The sequence below is a fragment of the Sorex fumeus genome, unplaced genomic scaffold (genome assembly GCF_029834395.1).
Source record: "Sorex fumeus unplaced genomic scaffold, SorFum_2.1 ptg000014l, whole genome shotgun sequence".
In the NCBI taxonomy this organism is placed as follows: domain Eukaryota; kingdom Metazoa; phylum Chordata; class Mammalia; order Eulipotyphla; family Soricidae; genus Sorex; species Sorex fumeus.
The window spans coordinates 18,436,607-18,450,894 of NW_026606071.1; the positions used below are offsets into that span (position 1 = coordinate 18,436,607).

General features: G+C 39.4%; 1 protein-coding gene across 1 annotated transcript in view; it reads left to right on the forward strand.

Annotated features, from left to right (window-relative positions):
* The first annotated feature begins 4,128 nt into the window (after nt 1–4,128).
* Nucleotides 4,129–14,288, forward strand: part of LOC130021015 (aldehyde oxidase 4-like) — an 87,601-nt gene continuing 77,441 nt past the window's right edge. Inside the window, exons 1-2 of the mRNA XM_056111762.1 lie at nt 4,129–4,258; nt 12,173–12,230. Coding sequence (XP_055967737.1) covers nt 4,205–4,258; nt 12,173–12,230 — 112 coding nt within the window. The 5' untranslated portion in view covers nt 4,129–4,204. The remainder of the gene's footprint in view (nt 4,259–12,172; nt 12,231–14,288) is intronic.

The window sequence follows — 14,288 nt, forward strand, 5'->3', positions numbered from 1 at the left end:
ATCGACGGTTTTGCCTGACCGATTTCGCTGTTGTCCCAAAATTCCAAATGGGATCGGACCACCGTCTCCTTCGTGCAAAATTCTACTTCACAAAGCGGGGAGAAAGGGCTGCAAAGTTTAAAAAGAGAACTCCCAGAACGAACACCAATTGGGAGCTCTTTGGCACTATTGCGGCAACATGGGAAGATGCCATTGTTGACAACATTGACGAGGATTACGACTGGTTCAGCACCTCCATGATTGTGCGAGGAACGCCAAGAGAGAGATAGCCACAAAAAAAGCCTGTCTTCGAAAACTCTTGAGCTTATTCGCCAACGTGGTTTGGCGCATGCCTCAGGCAACCGCAAGAGAACGTCCGAGCTCACAAAGCAGTGCAGAGATGCCATCAAGGAAGACCTCAAAGAGAGAAGAGCAGAAGTGCTGGTAGATGTGGCAGAAGCTGGGAAAAGTATTCGTAACGCCCGCCTGTCCTTCGCCAACTACAAGACCAAGATGACTGCCCTCCGACATCCTGATGGATTTATCACATCCTCCAGAATGGCAACGGAGAAGATTATCCATGAATTCTACTCAAATCTCTTCGATAGCCATGTCCACTTGCCGACATACCAAATTCCAGAGGATGGATATGTCGTTCCCAATCTTCTCTCTTCTGATATTTGACACACCATTTCGTCAGTAAAGAAACAAACAGCACCCAGCCCAGACAAGGTCAGACCTGAACACCTGAAGAACCTGCTGTCAGTACTCATCAATACACTGGCTCGGCTCTTCACACACTACCTGTCTGAATGCAAGGTTCCATCCCAGTGGAAAACCAGCAGGACCGTACTACTGTTCAAGAAGGGAGACATCCATGACATTGGCAACTATCGCCTGATCTGCCTATTGTCTGTCATCTACAAGTTGTTCACTCGAGTCATCCTAAATAGGATTGGCAGAACACTAGATGAAGGACAACCATGCGAGCAAGCCAGGTTCCGCAAAGGATTCAGCACCATTAACCATATCCACACAATAATCAAGCTCATTGAGGTTTCTCGGGAGTTCAAGATGCTGCTCTGTCTAACGTTCATTGATTTAAAGAAGGCCTTTGATTCTGTTGAGACAGAAGCCATCATTGAAGCCCTAGCCAATCAGGGCATTCAAGCTCAATACATCAAGCTCAATACATCAAGCTCAATACATACTTCCATGAGCTGTATTGCGGATTCACTACCAGGATCTCACCATTCTACAAAGAAGTAATCATCGATGTCAAGAGAGGGTTTCGGCAGGGTGATACCATTTCACCGAAACTCTTCAGTGCCACCCTCGAGAACATCATGCGACAACTGGAATGGGAAGGAATGGGAGTGAAGATAGATGGTCGGCAACTACACCACCTCCACTTTGCTGATGACATTGTTTTAATAACACCAAACACCAGCCAAGCGGCACAAATGCTGGCCGACTTTGACCGTGAGTGTGGAAAGGTCCGTCTACAGCTGAATCTTACGAAGACAATGTTTATGAGAAACAGCCTCGTTCCTGATGCCCCATTCGCTCTCAATGGAACGACCATCTCCAAATGCAACAGCTATGTGTACCTAGGTCGAGAAGTCAACATGACAAATGACCTGGCACCCAAGCTGCGCAGGAGGAAGAGAGTGGCTTGGAATGCTTTCAAGAATGTCGAAGAAATAGCTAAGAGGACGAAGAACCTCCGGCTCCGGGCACATCTCTTTGATTCCACTGTTCTTCCTGCATTAACATACGCCTCAGAGACCTGGGCCCTAGACAAACAGGATGAGAACGCTATTCAGGTCTCCCAAAGAGGAATTGAAAGAGCTATGCTTGGAGTATCACATTTCACTCAAATGAGAGAAAGAATCCGGAGTTCTGACATCAGTCGACGATCAAGAATCAGGGACGCTGTCTCCTTTGACAAGATGTCAAAAATCAGATGGGCTGGTCACGTAATGAGATTTAAAGATGACTGCTGGACTAGAGCAGTTACCGACTGGATTCCACGGGATGTCAAAAGACCGCCTGGCCGCCCACCTACCAGATGGTCAGACTTCTTCGTCAAGATCATGAATGATCGGTTTGAGGCTCTTCATGTTCCTAGAGTGAACAGACGCCATTGGGCTACACTAGCACGCGACAGGGAGAAATGGAGATGTTACTGGCGCCCACTCGAGCAAATCAACGATTAAGGGAAAGTCAGGTGATCAAGTGATCATAATGGTTAAGTTTAAAATGTCTCTTATATGTATGAGATAAAGAAACATAATAAGAGAACATACCAAACAATACACTTTTGTATTGTACTGAGGAAAGTAATACACTTTTCCACTTAGATTCTACTACAGCAGTGCTGTGGAGCGATACCACAGTGGGTAGGGCATTTGCCTTGCACGCAGCCAACATGGCCGACCCGAGTTTGATTCCTCCACCCCTCTTGGAGATCCCGGCAAGCTACCAAGAATATCTCGCCCGCATGGAAAAGCCTGGCAAGCTACTTGTGACATATTCGATATGCCAAACACAGTAACAACAAAGTCTCACAATGGACACGTTACTAGGCCCACTCGAGCAAATCGATGAACAATGAGAGTATAGTGACAGTGACAGTGAATAAGAGAACAACGAATGGTCAAAGTCATTGGAACTGGAGATTTTATCTATAGAACTGAGCTTACATAGGAGAAGAGACTGGGAGCGGTCTTTTGGACACTGGTGGGGAGAAGTAGGCACTCAAGTGATGAGTATGGTGTTTGAATAATGTATGTATGGAAAGTATAATTAGCAGTATTATAAATCCAGTTACCTCAATAAAAATGGCAAAAAGTTATGATGCTACAGGTGTTCCCATTCATCAACCCAAATTGAACACTATGGTGACTATTGACTTTCACCACCTCCCCAATACATAGCTCATATTCACTTAGCAAATCTGGCCTCTTCCTACTGCTCTTCCTGCCTAATTCAAGCCTAGTCACCTCTTAACTACAACACTACCATGACTTCTGATGATAATCTCTTTTCTCACTCTGGCCCCCATTCTTCCTTTCCTGCAAAGCAACCAAAGCAATAATTTAAAAACATAAACCAGGCCCTGTCACCCACTCTTCAAAATTTCTCATTATCTTGCCAATATATTCTGAACAGTCAGTAAATCTTTTACTATACCTCCAATGCCTGAGGCATGATCTGGCCACTGATCACTTCTCCGGCTTCTTGTCCTACCATCTTGCTAGAAAGGGTCCAGGATAGAGGTTAAAGACACGGATTCTGGAGCAACTCTTCTGTCCATTGCATGGGGAACACTCAGAACATAGCTTAATGTCTCTGTGCTTCAGTTTCTTCACCTATAAAGTGAAGAGGAAGGTAATACTTTGCCAGGAGGCTAGAGGATTGGTGGCATTCTGTAAATGGTCGGTCTTTACCACAGCGACCCTTCCATTTGAATAAATGAATACCCACAAAGATTAAGGGAAGATAGAGCACTTACAGCTGGTTATTACCAAATGTTAAAGACATACTTCATTATGGAGTGCTTATGTGTGTGATGAACTCTTCGCTTTGCCCTTTAACACAAGAAAAAGGAAAGCATTAAAATTTCATGAGTTTTAATAACTTGTTTAGATTGAAAGCATGACTATTCTAATCTTTTTAAAAATATGTAAATAAACAATAATCTGTTTAAAAATTCAGTTTCATCCGGGTCGGAGAGAGTAGGTTAGCAGGTAAGGCCTTGCACTCAACTGATCTGGGTTCAACCCCCAGCATGGAAAATGATTCTCTAAGCCCCACTAGGGGTGATCCCAAAGCACAGAGCCAGGAGTAAACTATGAGTTCAATCACTCAAACTTCCATTCTCCCACCATAAAAAAACACTTAGCTTTCATTCATTAGGTTCTGGCTTTGCACACTTTTCCCAGGAAAAACTACACTTGGGCTTCCATGGGGAACCGGGGATGACACAAACTTGACTTCCTGGAAAGCAGGGCCGCTGCCAAAAGCCACGGGAGAAGTTTGTGGGCCGGCCAAGAGCCTGGTTGGCGCTCCTCATCTGGCAGTGCCTATAAATCCCAGTCAGTCTGCCGTAACTTGGGCTACCAGGAGGCTGATAGACATCCAGGTGTTGTTCTAACCCGTGCTGCTGATTTTAGGGGGGAACCCCCTCTATTCTGAACAAGGCAGTTTTTTTCCTGGCAGGATGCCTTCTTTTCCTAATTCCGATGAGCTGATATTTTTTGTGAATGGAAGGAAGGTAAGCTCCTGAGACGATAATTTTGAATTTTTCTATTCTGGGGAGGAAAGTCAAGTTCATTTTCATTCCAATGCAGTTTCTAACTTGTTGCTTTAACCTTTCTCTCTCTCTCTCTCTCTCTCTCTCTCTCTCTCTCTCTCTCTCTCTCTCTCTCACACACACACACACACACACACACACACACACACACACACACTTTTTCCCAAGTCTTTAGACTTTAGATAGAAGTATGAACTTGGATTGGGTTAATTAAAAGTGTGATGCAAAGTTATTAAAGGCTGTGGACCTTTGCTCATTCTTGTCTTTTGAAGTCCTTGTGAAACCCTCAGGTTTGTTTATTATGTTACAAGAGCGGGGAGTAGCTTCTGACAGTTAGGGCTCAGGACATGAGTAGGAAAAACAACATATCAGACACCTATATTTGGATACTGGCTCTATTTTGCTCACTAATGTTATTGTTAGTAGTAAGCATGTACGACATCAAGGCTGATAAAAATGAAGAGCTGTCCGGAGATTTTGTCTTGCTTTCATAAATTCCCCCAGGGCTGAGGAGACCTGAGAGACACTAAAATTAGCTGTTTCTGCGCCACAACCTCTGGCAGCTAATGCTCACCCCTGCCTGCTGGTCTCATGACTCTAGTTTAATCTGAAGAATGAATAAATGAAACCTTGAGGTGACTGGGAACAGTTGGTGGGGGCGGGGGGGAGTAAAATATTGAAACAGGAAATTATTTTAAAAAGTAGTTTAGTGCTAATTTCTTCTCTTCTTCTTCTTCTTCTTCTTCTTCTTCTTCTTCTTCTTCTTCTTCTTCTTCTTCTTCTTCTTCTTCTTCTTCTTCTTCTTCCTCTTCTTCCTCTTCCTCCTCTCCTTCTCCTTCTCCTTCTCCTTCTCCCTCTCCTTCTCCTTCTCCTTCTCCTTCTCCTTCTCCTTCTCCTTCTCCTTCTTCTTCTTCTTCTTCATACCATTGATTTTTATTCTGCTATTCACCATCTTTGGAAATTTTCCATAAAAAATTTTTAAAGTGAAAAAATTGCACAAACTGCATTTTAAATCAAAATTCTCTGAAATTATTTTTTGGAACTAAGGCATTTTAAAATGTGTAAGAAGGAAAAGTTCCACAGATACAATTTACTTTATTTTTTTAACTTTATTTAAACATCCTGATTTACAAAATTATTCAAAATACAGCTGTTTCAGGCATTCAATATTCCAAAACCAATTCCACCATCAGTGTTACCTTCCCTCCACATTGTCCCCAGTTTCCCACCTATCCCCAGGTCTGCCCCTGAGGCAGGCACAAAATTGTTCAGTTTTTATTGCTTTTACTTCTTAAGACATATTTGAACTGGAATGACGATTCTTCCCATAGGATAAATTAAATGTTAATTGAGGCAAAAGTTATAAACAATTTGTGTGCTGCCTTGCTAGAAAACACCATATTTAGAAAACCAATGAATTAAAATTTGAAAGGAAAAGAAAAGGTAAAAAGTCTGGATTTAGCAACACAATTCACCAGAATTAAAATGAACCTAACAGCAGAAAAATAACTGTCAATTGATGATCATTTTAAAGCTAAAATCTTTCTGGACATGAGGAAAATGAGTTTTGCTAATATTTTTGGTAAAACATACATGTGAAAATGATTTATTATTCAATCTCCAGCTTTCTAATCTGTTGAATTCATCGGTGACACATGTGGCGTTTTACCCTTTCATGTTTCACAAAGTTCTAAGTCAAGTTACAGGTGGCAAAAGATGAAAATATGTGCAACTCTTCAAGAATTTGTTTTGTTGTGATTTGTAATGCTGTTTTTCATTCTCTGAGTGTTGAGGACACTGAGACAAACAAATTCCATTCCTCTGTCAATGGCCTGTTATTTTCATTCTCTGGACAAGGCACCACTTTCATTCTGTTATTTTCCCCCTCTCTTTGTAGTCCCTCTTACCATATGAATCCACTTCTGTGTGTTTTAAATATATAATCTGTTTTCTTTACATTTACTTACAAATATAGATGTAGCCTTGAACTATATAGTGTTTGGTTCTGTCTGAGTATGTATATATTCTTTTTATTCTTATATTTATTCTTAAATTTAAAAAAATTGGTGGTGCTGGGGCCCACCAGGGGTACACTCTGTGGTACTTGGGAGACAATGCAGTTCCAGGGCTTAAAGTAGGGGCTCTAAATATGCCAGGCATGTACTTAAGTCCTTTGAGCTCTCTCCATGCCCCGTGTGTGTTTAACTTACATAACCGATACCAGCCTTTTATATCTTCTGTGACTCAACACATTTTTGTTTTCATTTTTCTTTTGTGCTACCGATTAGTCTTTATGGTATTTATAAATTTGATAATCCATATACCAAATACACATCAAACTGTGGGTAAGCTGCTTCCCTTGTGCACGGTTGACCTGGATTCAGTCCCTAGCACCACATATGATCCCCCAACCACCATCAGAACTGATCCCTGAGCAGAGAACCAGGAGTAAGCCCTGAACACTGCCAACTATGGCCTCCAGAAAACAAAAATAAACAAAATACAAGGTTGATTTTCCAGAGGTGAATTTACATAAAAAGTTACTTAAAATAGGGCCAAGGAGATAGTACAATAGATTAAGCACTTGCCCTACATTGGGCCAACCCAGGTTCAATCTCCAGCATGTCATATGGTACCCGATCCCACCAGGAGTGACTCCTGAGTGCAGAGCCAGGGGTAACCTCTGAGCACTGCTGGATATAGCCCTTGATAAAAGTTATCTAAAGTCAATGGAGCTAAATTAAAACTTTAAGTAACCTGATTCTGGAACAGTAAGCAAATTATTACGTTGCAACTTTCTGGCAAAATAACTCCCTGCTACTCTAATAGGTTCTCTTTCTGATGAGTCAGATACTTTTTTTAAAAAAAATCAACTAGCCAACTAAACACTGTATCTTTATAATTTTCCTCTTCATCTTTACATTTCTCGCCTCTTTCCCCCAGGTCCAATATTGCTTCCCACACAAACCCTTTGATGATCTCACTATCTTAGGAGGCATTATGATTTCTCTGCCCCCAGATTCTATCTACAATGTCTTTTATTGTTGAATTTTATTTTACTTTATTTTATACTTAACATTTTATGTTTTCGTTTTATTCCACATTCAGTCTTTGAGGTGGTAGAGTGAGTAGAATAACTAGAAGAACCTGCTATAATTCAGATATTAGTGATGTGTCTATGAATTTGCCTTTTGAATAGACATTTGTTCATTTGAGATCTGTGCTGAGTCAGCATCCTCAAACTGGGAACACAGGATGATTCACTGGTACTATGAAATAATGTGTAATTATGAGTAAATTACTTTCCAGATCCTTATCTTCCATTGGTAGCTTCTGCTTTTTGCAATTTAGAGAACAAATTTTCAAAAAAGTAAGAATTGCCCTTCCATATAACTTAGTCATTCCACTTCTTAGTATCTACATCCCAAAACACAAAGACATTAAATCAAAAATATATGTGCATAACCTATGTTCACTGAAACATATAGTATATTAGCTAGGATATGGAAACAATTCAAATGCCTAATGACAGATGAATAAATACATTGTTTTGTATACACAATGGAGCTTACAATTGTTGTGTATACACAATGAAGCTTATAGCTTCTTACAAAAAAGCTTTAAGAAAGAATTCTTACAGTTCACTGTAAGATATGGATGGAACTATTGCATATCATGTTAAGCAAAAACAGAAGGAGGACACATACTGGATGATCTCATTCACTTGTGAAACGTAGAGAGAAACAAAAATAAGGGTTGTATTATACAATGACAAACATTTGGCCTTGAGTTATAAACTGATATTAGCAAACCAGTGGGGTGGGGTAGACATTACCAAGAAGTGGTAGAATAGAAGTAACTTATAGGGGCTGGAGTGATAGCACAGTGGGTAGGGCGTTTGCCTTGCACGCAGCTGACCCAGGTTCGATTCCCAGCATCCCATATGGTCCCCTGAGCACTGCCAGGAGTAACTCCTGAGTGCAGAGCCAGGAATAACTCCTGTGCATTGCTGGGTGTGACCCAAAAAGCAAAAAAAAAAAAAGAAGTAACTTATAAACGTTGGTAGAGAATCTTGGGGACTTTGGTGGTGGTGAGATGTGGAAACTATACACAAAATTATCAATTATGGTTTACACATTAGTTGACTCTATTGTAAACTTGTTATCTAAAATAAGGACTATTTTTGAGATCTATCCATGTTGTTCTTTGAAAAGCTGGCTCAGTACTTCTGTCTGATATGTCCCCAGAGTGTGTAAATTCTTTCTTTTGTTTCTCAGTATCCCAGGGATAGACAAAGGGTGATAGACACTACAGTGCTTTACAGAATAGCCCTCTATCCAATAAAACAGTGTAGTGAAGAGCCTATTGCAGTGAGAAATTGATGTTGGCAAAGGGTTCTCTTCAGAAGGACTGTAGCATGTGGACATAGATTTCATCATCCTGAGTGCAGAGCCAGGAATAACTCCTGCGCATTGCTGGGTGTGACCCAAAAAGCAAAAAAAAAAAAAAAAAAAAAAAAAAAAGAAGTAACTTATAAACATCGGTAGAGAATCTTGGGCACTTTGGTGGTGGTGAGATGTAGAAACTATACACAAAATTATCAATTATGGTTTACACAATAGTTGACTCTATTGTAAACTTGTTATCTAAAATAAGGACTATTTTTGAGATCTATCCATGTTGTTCTTTGAAAAGCTGGCTCAGTACTTCTGTCTGATATGTCCCCAAAGTGTGTAAATTCTTTCTTTTGTTTCTCAGTATCCCAGGGATAGACAAAGGGTGATAGACACTACAGTGCTTTACAGAATAGCCCTCTATCCAATAAAACAGTGTAGTGAAGAGCCTATTGCAATGAGAAATTGATGTTGGCAAAGGGTTCTCTTCAGAAGGACTGTAGCATGTGGATATAGATTTCATCAGTCCTACTTTGTAAGACACTACTCTGTAAGACACCAGTGACACTTCCTGCAGTTCATTGCATGCCACATGTCCTCTCCTTGCCTTACACAGTTTGCCAACTTACAGTGCACTGAAATTTGATACAATCTGACTTTAGGAGTTTGCCAAAGGTTGGTATAAAGTGCAGAGTCATTATGGTTTCATTTGTATCTCTAATTACTAGAGATAATGAAGCAGCTTCTCTTCATATACTTAGTAAAAGGATTTTATTTCCTTTGTCTCTTATTTTCAATGGGCATGGAAGAAATGAGATAGAATATATAAATTGTGATGCAAGCACTGTTATGACTAGCACTTCTCATAAGATACTTATATATTAATTATTTTAAATGGTAAGGAATGCAATATATTTGATATGTCAGAGTTCCAGTTGACAACCTTTGCTTAATCTCATGAAGTTTCAACTTGCTTCTCCCTTCCTTTGGAGTCTTGATTGTCTAAATGCCATATGTCAGGCTTTGAGGCAATAGTATGATTGAAGGAGGCAGCATTAAATAAAGTACTGCCCTGTTGGAGCGGTTAAAAGTGGTTGAGAAAAGTTTACTGTTAATGTGGAATGTTATTTCAGATATAATGATATCACACAAGACTGTCATCAGTCTGTGTCCCTTCCAAGGAAAGGCATCTCCTGCTGTGAAAATCTTCTGAGAACTTAGCGATTTAGAAATAAGGGGCCATATTTAAAGAATAATATAGGTTTGCATTACATTTTTTCCAGTACAAACAAAGAAAATACCCTTTCAGTGAAATTGTTTCCCCCTTTTATGAGTTCCATGAATCTACCAAACCATGAAAATTTCCCTTTGGTCCTGATATCTGATCATGCCCTACTGAGTCAGGAAGAGGACTAGCCAGGGCTGGGGTGGCCAGATAGCTTTCATCTTGTGTGCAACCTTTGATGTACTAGCCACTGCAGCCTGGAGGCAAAGCTAAGATTCTTGTTCTCTCCTGCTCTTCCTCACAAACTAACACCTCCATTTCTCAAGGAGTGTAGAGGTAAAGAATGGAGACAAAATTATCTCCATTATGACATAATCTATGATAACATACTCTATTACTTTCTATAGCCACAGATATCTGGGTCAAATTTAGAATTTATGTATATGCTTTCATAAGTTGGTCTTTAATACTGTGATTTATAAGAAATATGTCTTCAATTCCCCTATCATGTTTTTTAGGACAGTAGAAATGACATCTGTACCTATATGTTCATTGCAGCACTGTTCACAATAGCCAAAATCTGGAAACAACCCAAGTGCCCTAGAACAGATGACTGGTTAAAGAAACTTTGGTATATTTACACAATGGAATTCTATGCAGCTATCACAAGAGATGAAGTCATGAACTTTGCTTATAAATGGATAAACATGGACATACTAAGTGAAATGAGTCAGAAAGAGAGGGACAGACATAGAAGGACTGTACTCATTTGTGGAGTATAAAACAACATAACATGAGGCTGACACCTAAGGATAGTAGATACACAGGACAGATAGATTGCTCCCTAGCTGGAAGCCTGCCTCATGAGCAAAGGGGAGAAGGCAGCTGGAATATAGGGATCACTAAGAAAAAGATGTCTGGAGGAGTTGGTCGGGATGGGAGATGTGTGCAAAAGGTAGATAAAGGACCAAACATGATAACCTCTCAGGATCTGTATTGCAAACCATAATGCCCAAAAGTAGAGAGAGTATGGAGAATATTGTCTGCAATGGAAGCAGGGGGAAGGTGGGAAAGGGGGGTACACCAGGGATATTGGTAGTGGGGAATATGCACTGGTGGAGGGATGAGTGTTTGATCGTTGTGTGATTGTAACCTAAACATGAAAGCTTGTAACTATCTCACAGTGATTAAATAAAATTAAAAAAAGAAATATGTCTTATATCACCAAAATAGATTTCATAGATATATGTTATCTTTATCTATAATTCCTGACTTAACTTGGAATTTTCTAAATGTCTAGAGTGATAAAGGTGTCTCGTTAGATGAATGGAGTGTTTCCACCTAAGAATGGAGGACAGTTGTCAGGAAATGAACCAAATTATTGAAGGGTTGGAACTTTTAGTCTCAGTCTCATATCTCTGCAGAGATGAGACTTTCTGGAGGTAGAATCAATTGATAATGGCCAATGATTTAATAAATTGTTCCCAAATAATGTGGCCTTCTTAAGAACCCAAGAGAACATGGGTAAGAAAGCTTCCAGGTTGGTGAATATAAGCAGGTACTGAGAGAACAAGTTAACTGGAGAGAGCATAGGAACCCCACACCATTACCCCATAGCCAGTACTACATACCTCTTCTATCTGGCTGTTTCTAAATTCTATTATTATGCAGTAAATCTGTGATCTTGTAAGTATATAAATTCCTGAGTTCAGTGAGCAGCTCCAAACAGAAATATAACCTAAAGAGAGTGTTGTGGAAACTCTTATTTATAGTCAATTTATGAAAGCCTAGACTTGTGACTGGCATTCAAAGAAGATGGTGATATTGGGAAATAAACCCTTAACATGTAAAATCTAGTTACTATCTCTAGGCAGACAGTATCATAATTGAGATGAATGTAAGAGAATTCTTGGATGCCCTACTGATGTTCAGAAGTTGTTTGTTGGTGTGGGAAGCTTCCACACTCATTCACACTGCAATTGGGCTCAGAAAACCTATTCAAGTTTCTTTCTGGGTAACTTCAGGGAGAATATCTCACAACTTATCATTTTTATTTATCTTGGAAAATTCAGATATTGAAATAATTTTATTTCATTATTTTAAAATTCTGGTTCTAACTGTTAGAATGTTTTCTTTGCCACTTTATCTCTGTGAAACTACCATTTAATAAAAACTAGCCCTTCATATCATAAACAAAATTACCATGCTGTGTTCGTGTTATCATCCTAAAATTTCTTTACTCATTTCTCAATGCAGGTAGTAGAGAAGAATCCTGATCCTGAAGTGTATCTACTATACTACCTGAGGAAAGTCCGTATCCTTATATCTAATTGTGATTAATCTGGATTGAGTGGTAAAATGTAAACACACTGAGAATTAAGAAGAATATCACCTGGTATTTTCTCTAGCTAAATATTGTGTGTTTGGTTTCCAGAGTCTAGTTGGGTTTCAGAGCAAGTAGTAGATTCCTAAGGCAGTTTCTTGGACCTGGTCCCAGAGGGGCTTACATGATGAGTTGGTAGAAAAATTTGCCCATTGCAGAATGTTTTGGAAAGAACAAAGCAGTTTATTAAAGAATGCACTGGTCAGAGTGACACATGAGAAACTTTTCTGAGAAGGAGATCTATACAGCACAGCTTTGGCAAGCCTTTCATCCTTCTTAGGTACCCCTCCAAAAAGCTTTTGGGTGGTAAAGCATAAGGTAAGGTAAAGCATGTTAATATTTTTATAGACTCGTAACCTTGGGAACTTGTGGTGAGCTAGATGGGAAGTGAGTGATGCAAGGGGAGAGAACTTGGTTCAGAGAGTACGGGGCATTTTTGGATATGTCCAGCTGATTGTTTTCATGAGACTTTGCAAAGACAAACAAATGGATGATATTTTCATGGGCACTAAGTCAAGATGCTTCAGATTCTTTATTTATTGTGTTTTTCCTGAGAAAAACTGAAATAATGAGTTAGTAAACAAACCATTCTGTGTAAACTTTGGACATAACTTTGCAATTTTTGGCCCCATATTCAACCTGAAGATGATCTTATACTCAGAAGTATTTCTGTAAAAACATGCAGCAAAATTGCTCAGGATTACATATCACTGACAGTAGTTTTCCACAAGGAAGTTTTTCCATTTTGTTGTCTTTTCATAATCCTTTCTGGGGATTATATGCTTATTTCAAAATCCCAACATAGAGCTAATGAACCCCCAGCTTTTGATCTCTGATCTGAAACATTCATCACTGTCCATTCGTCTAAGACCTTAAATAGAACTTCAAAAATACTCAAAAAGAATTTCTTCGGTTTGCATACAACCATAAAGGGGTGGCAACCAGTAAAGGATTATGGCAATGGTTACATATCTATGTTTTTAAGACAAAATAGTGTTCAACTAAATATGCATGATTTGACTACAGGTATACACAGTAAAATCAAAATTGACTCTAGAGTGCGGCTTTGGTATAGTATATTCATGTCAGCATCCTGATTTGATTTTTGTATTATAACTGGGGTGTCACTCTGAGGGGGACGTGAGTGACAGGCATACTTTAATGGCTGTAATAAGTTTTCAACTTGCTTAGTATTATAATTATTTTAAAATAATTTTAATGTATACTTTTTGATCACTTACTAAGAGCCAGACACTATGTCAGGTCCTAGGCAGTGATGCAGTAGTATATAAGACAATATTATCATCTGGGAGCCGGAGTGATAGCACAGCAGGGAGTATGCTTATAATGCTTATATGCGTCTTGTATGCTGCTGACCTGGGTTCAATCCCTGGCATTCCATATGGTCCCTCAAGCACCACCAGGAGTGTTTCCTGAGTGCAGAGCCAGGAGTAGTCCCTGATATTGCTGGGCGTGACCCAAAAAGCCAAAAAAAAAAAAAAGACCATATTATTCTCTCCTTCCAGGAGCTCCAGTCCCAACTTCTGTACTTTGCCTCCCAACATACAAACATACATATCTGGAAAACACTACTTCTTCAACTGGGAATCTAGTTCAATAGTAATGCATTTTTCTTAAATTTGTGAGGGCTGCATTTGATTCCAGAACCATAAATTAAAACAAAAATAAAACATATCCCTAAAAATCCACTACTTGTTTTCTTGGTCAACCCATCTAAAGAAATTATGTGTACTGTTACCTCATTTTCTCCTCAGACTTCATCTCTACCTCTTTATCTGATTTATCCCTTCTTTAATCTGATTTCCTACCCCAACATTTTATAACTCTAGGCAGTATTTTCCCCTAATGTCCTTATTACACTCACTATTCCAGGAACTAGACTAATAGCCTAATATCTATATTACACACACACACACACACACACACACACACACACACTGCCAAATACTGCCTCATTGGTTCTGTTAT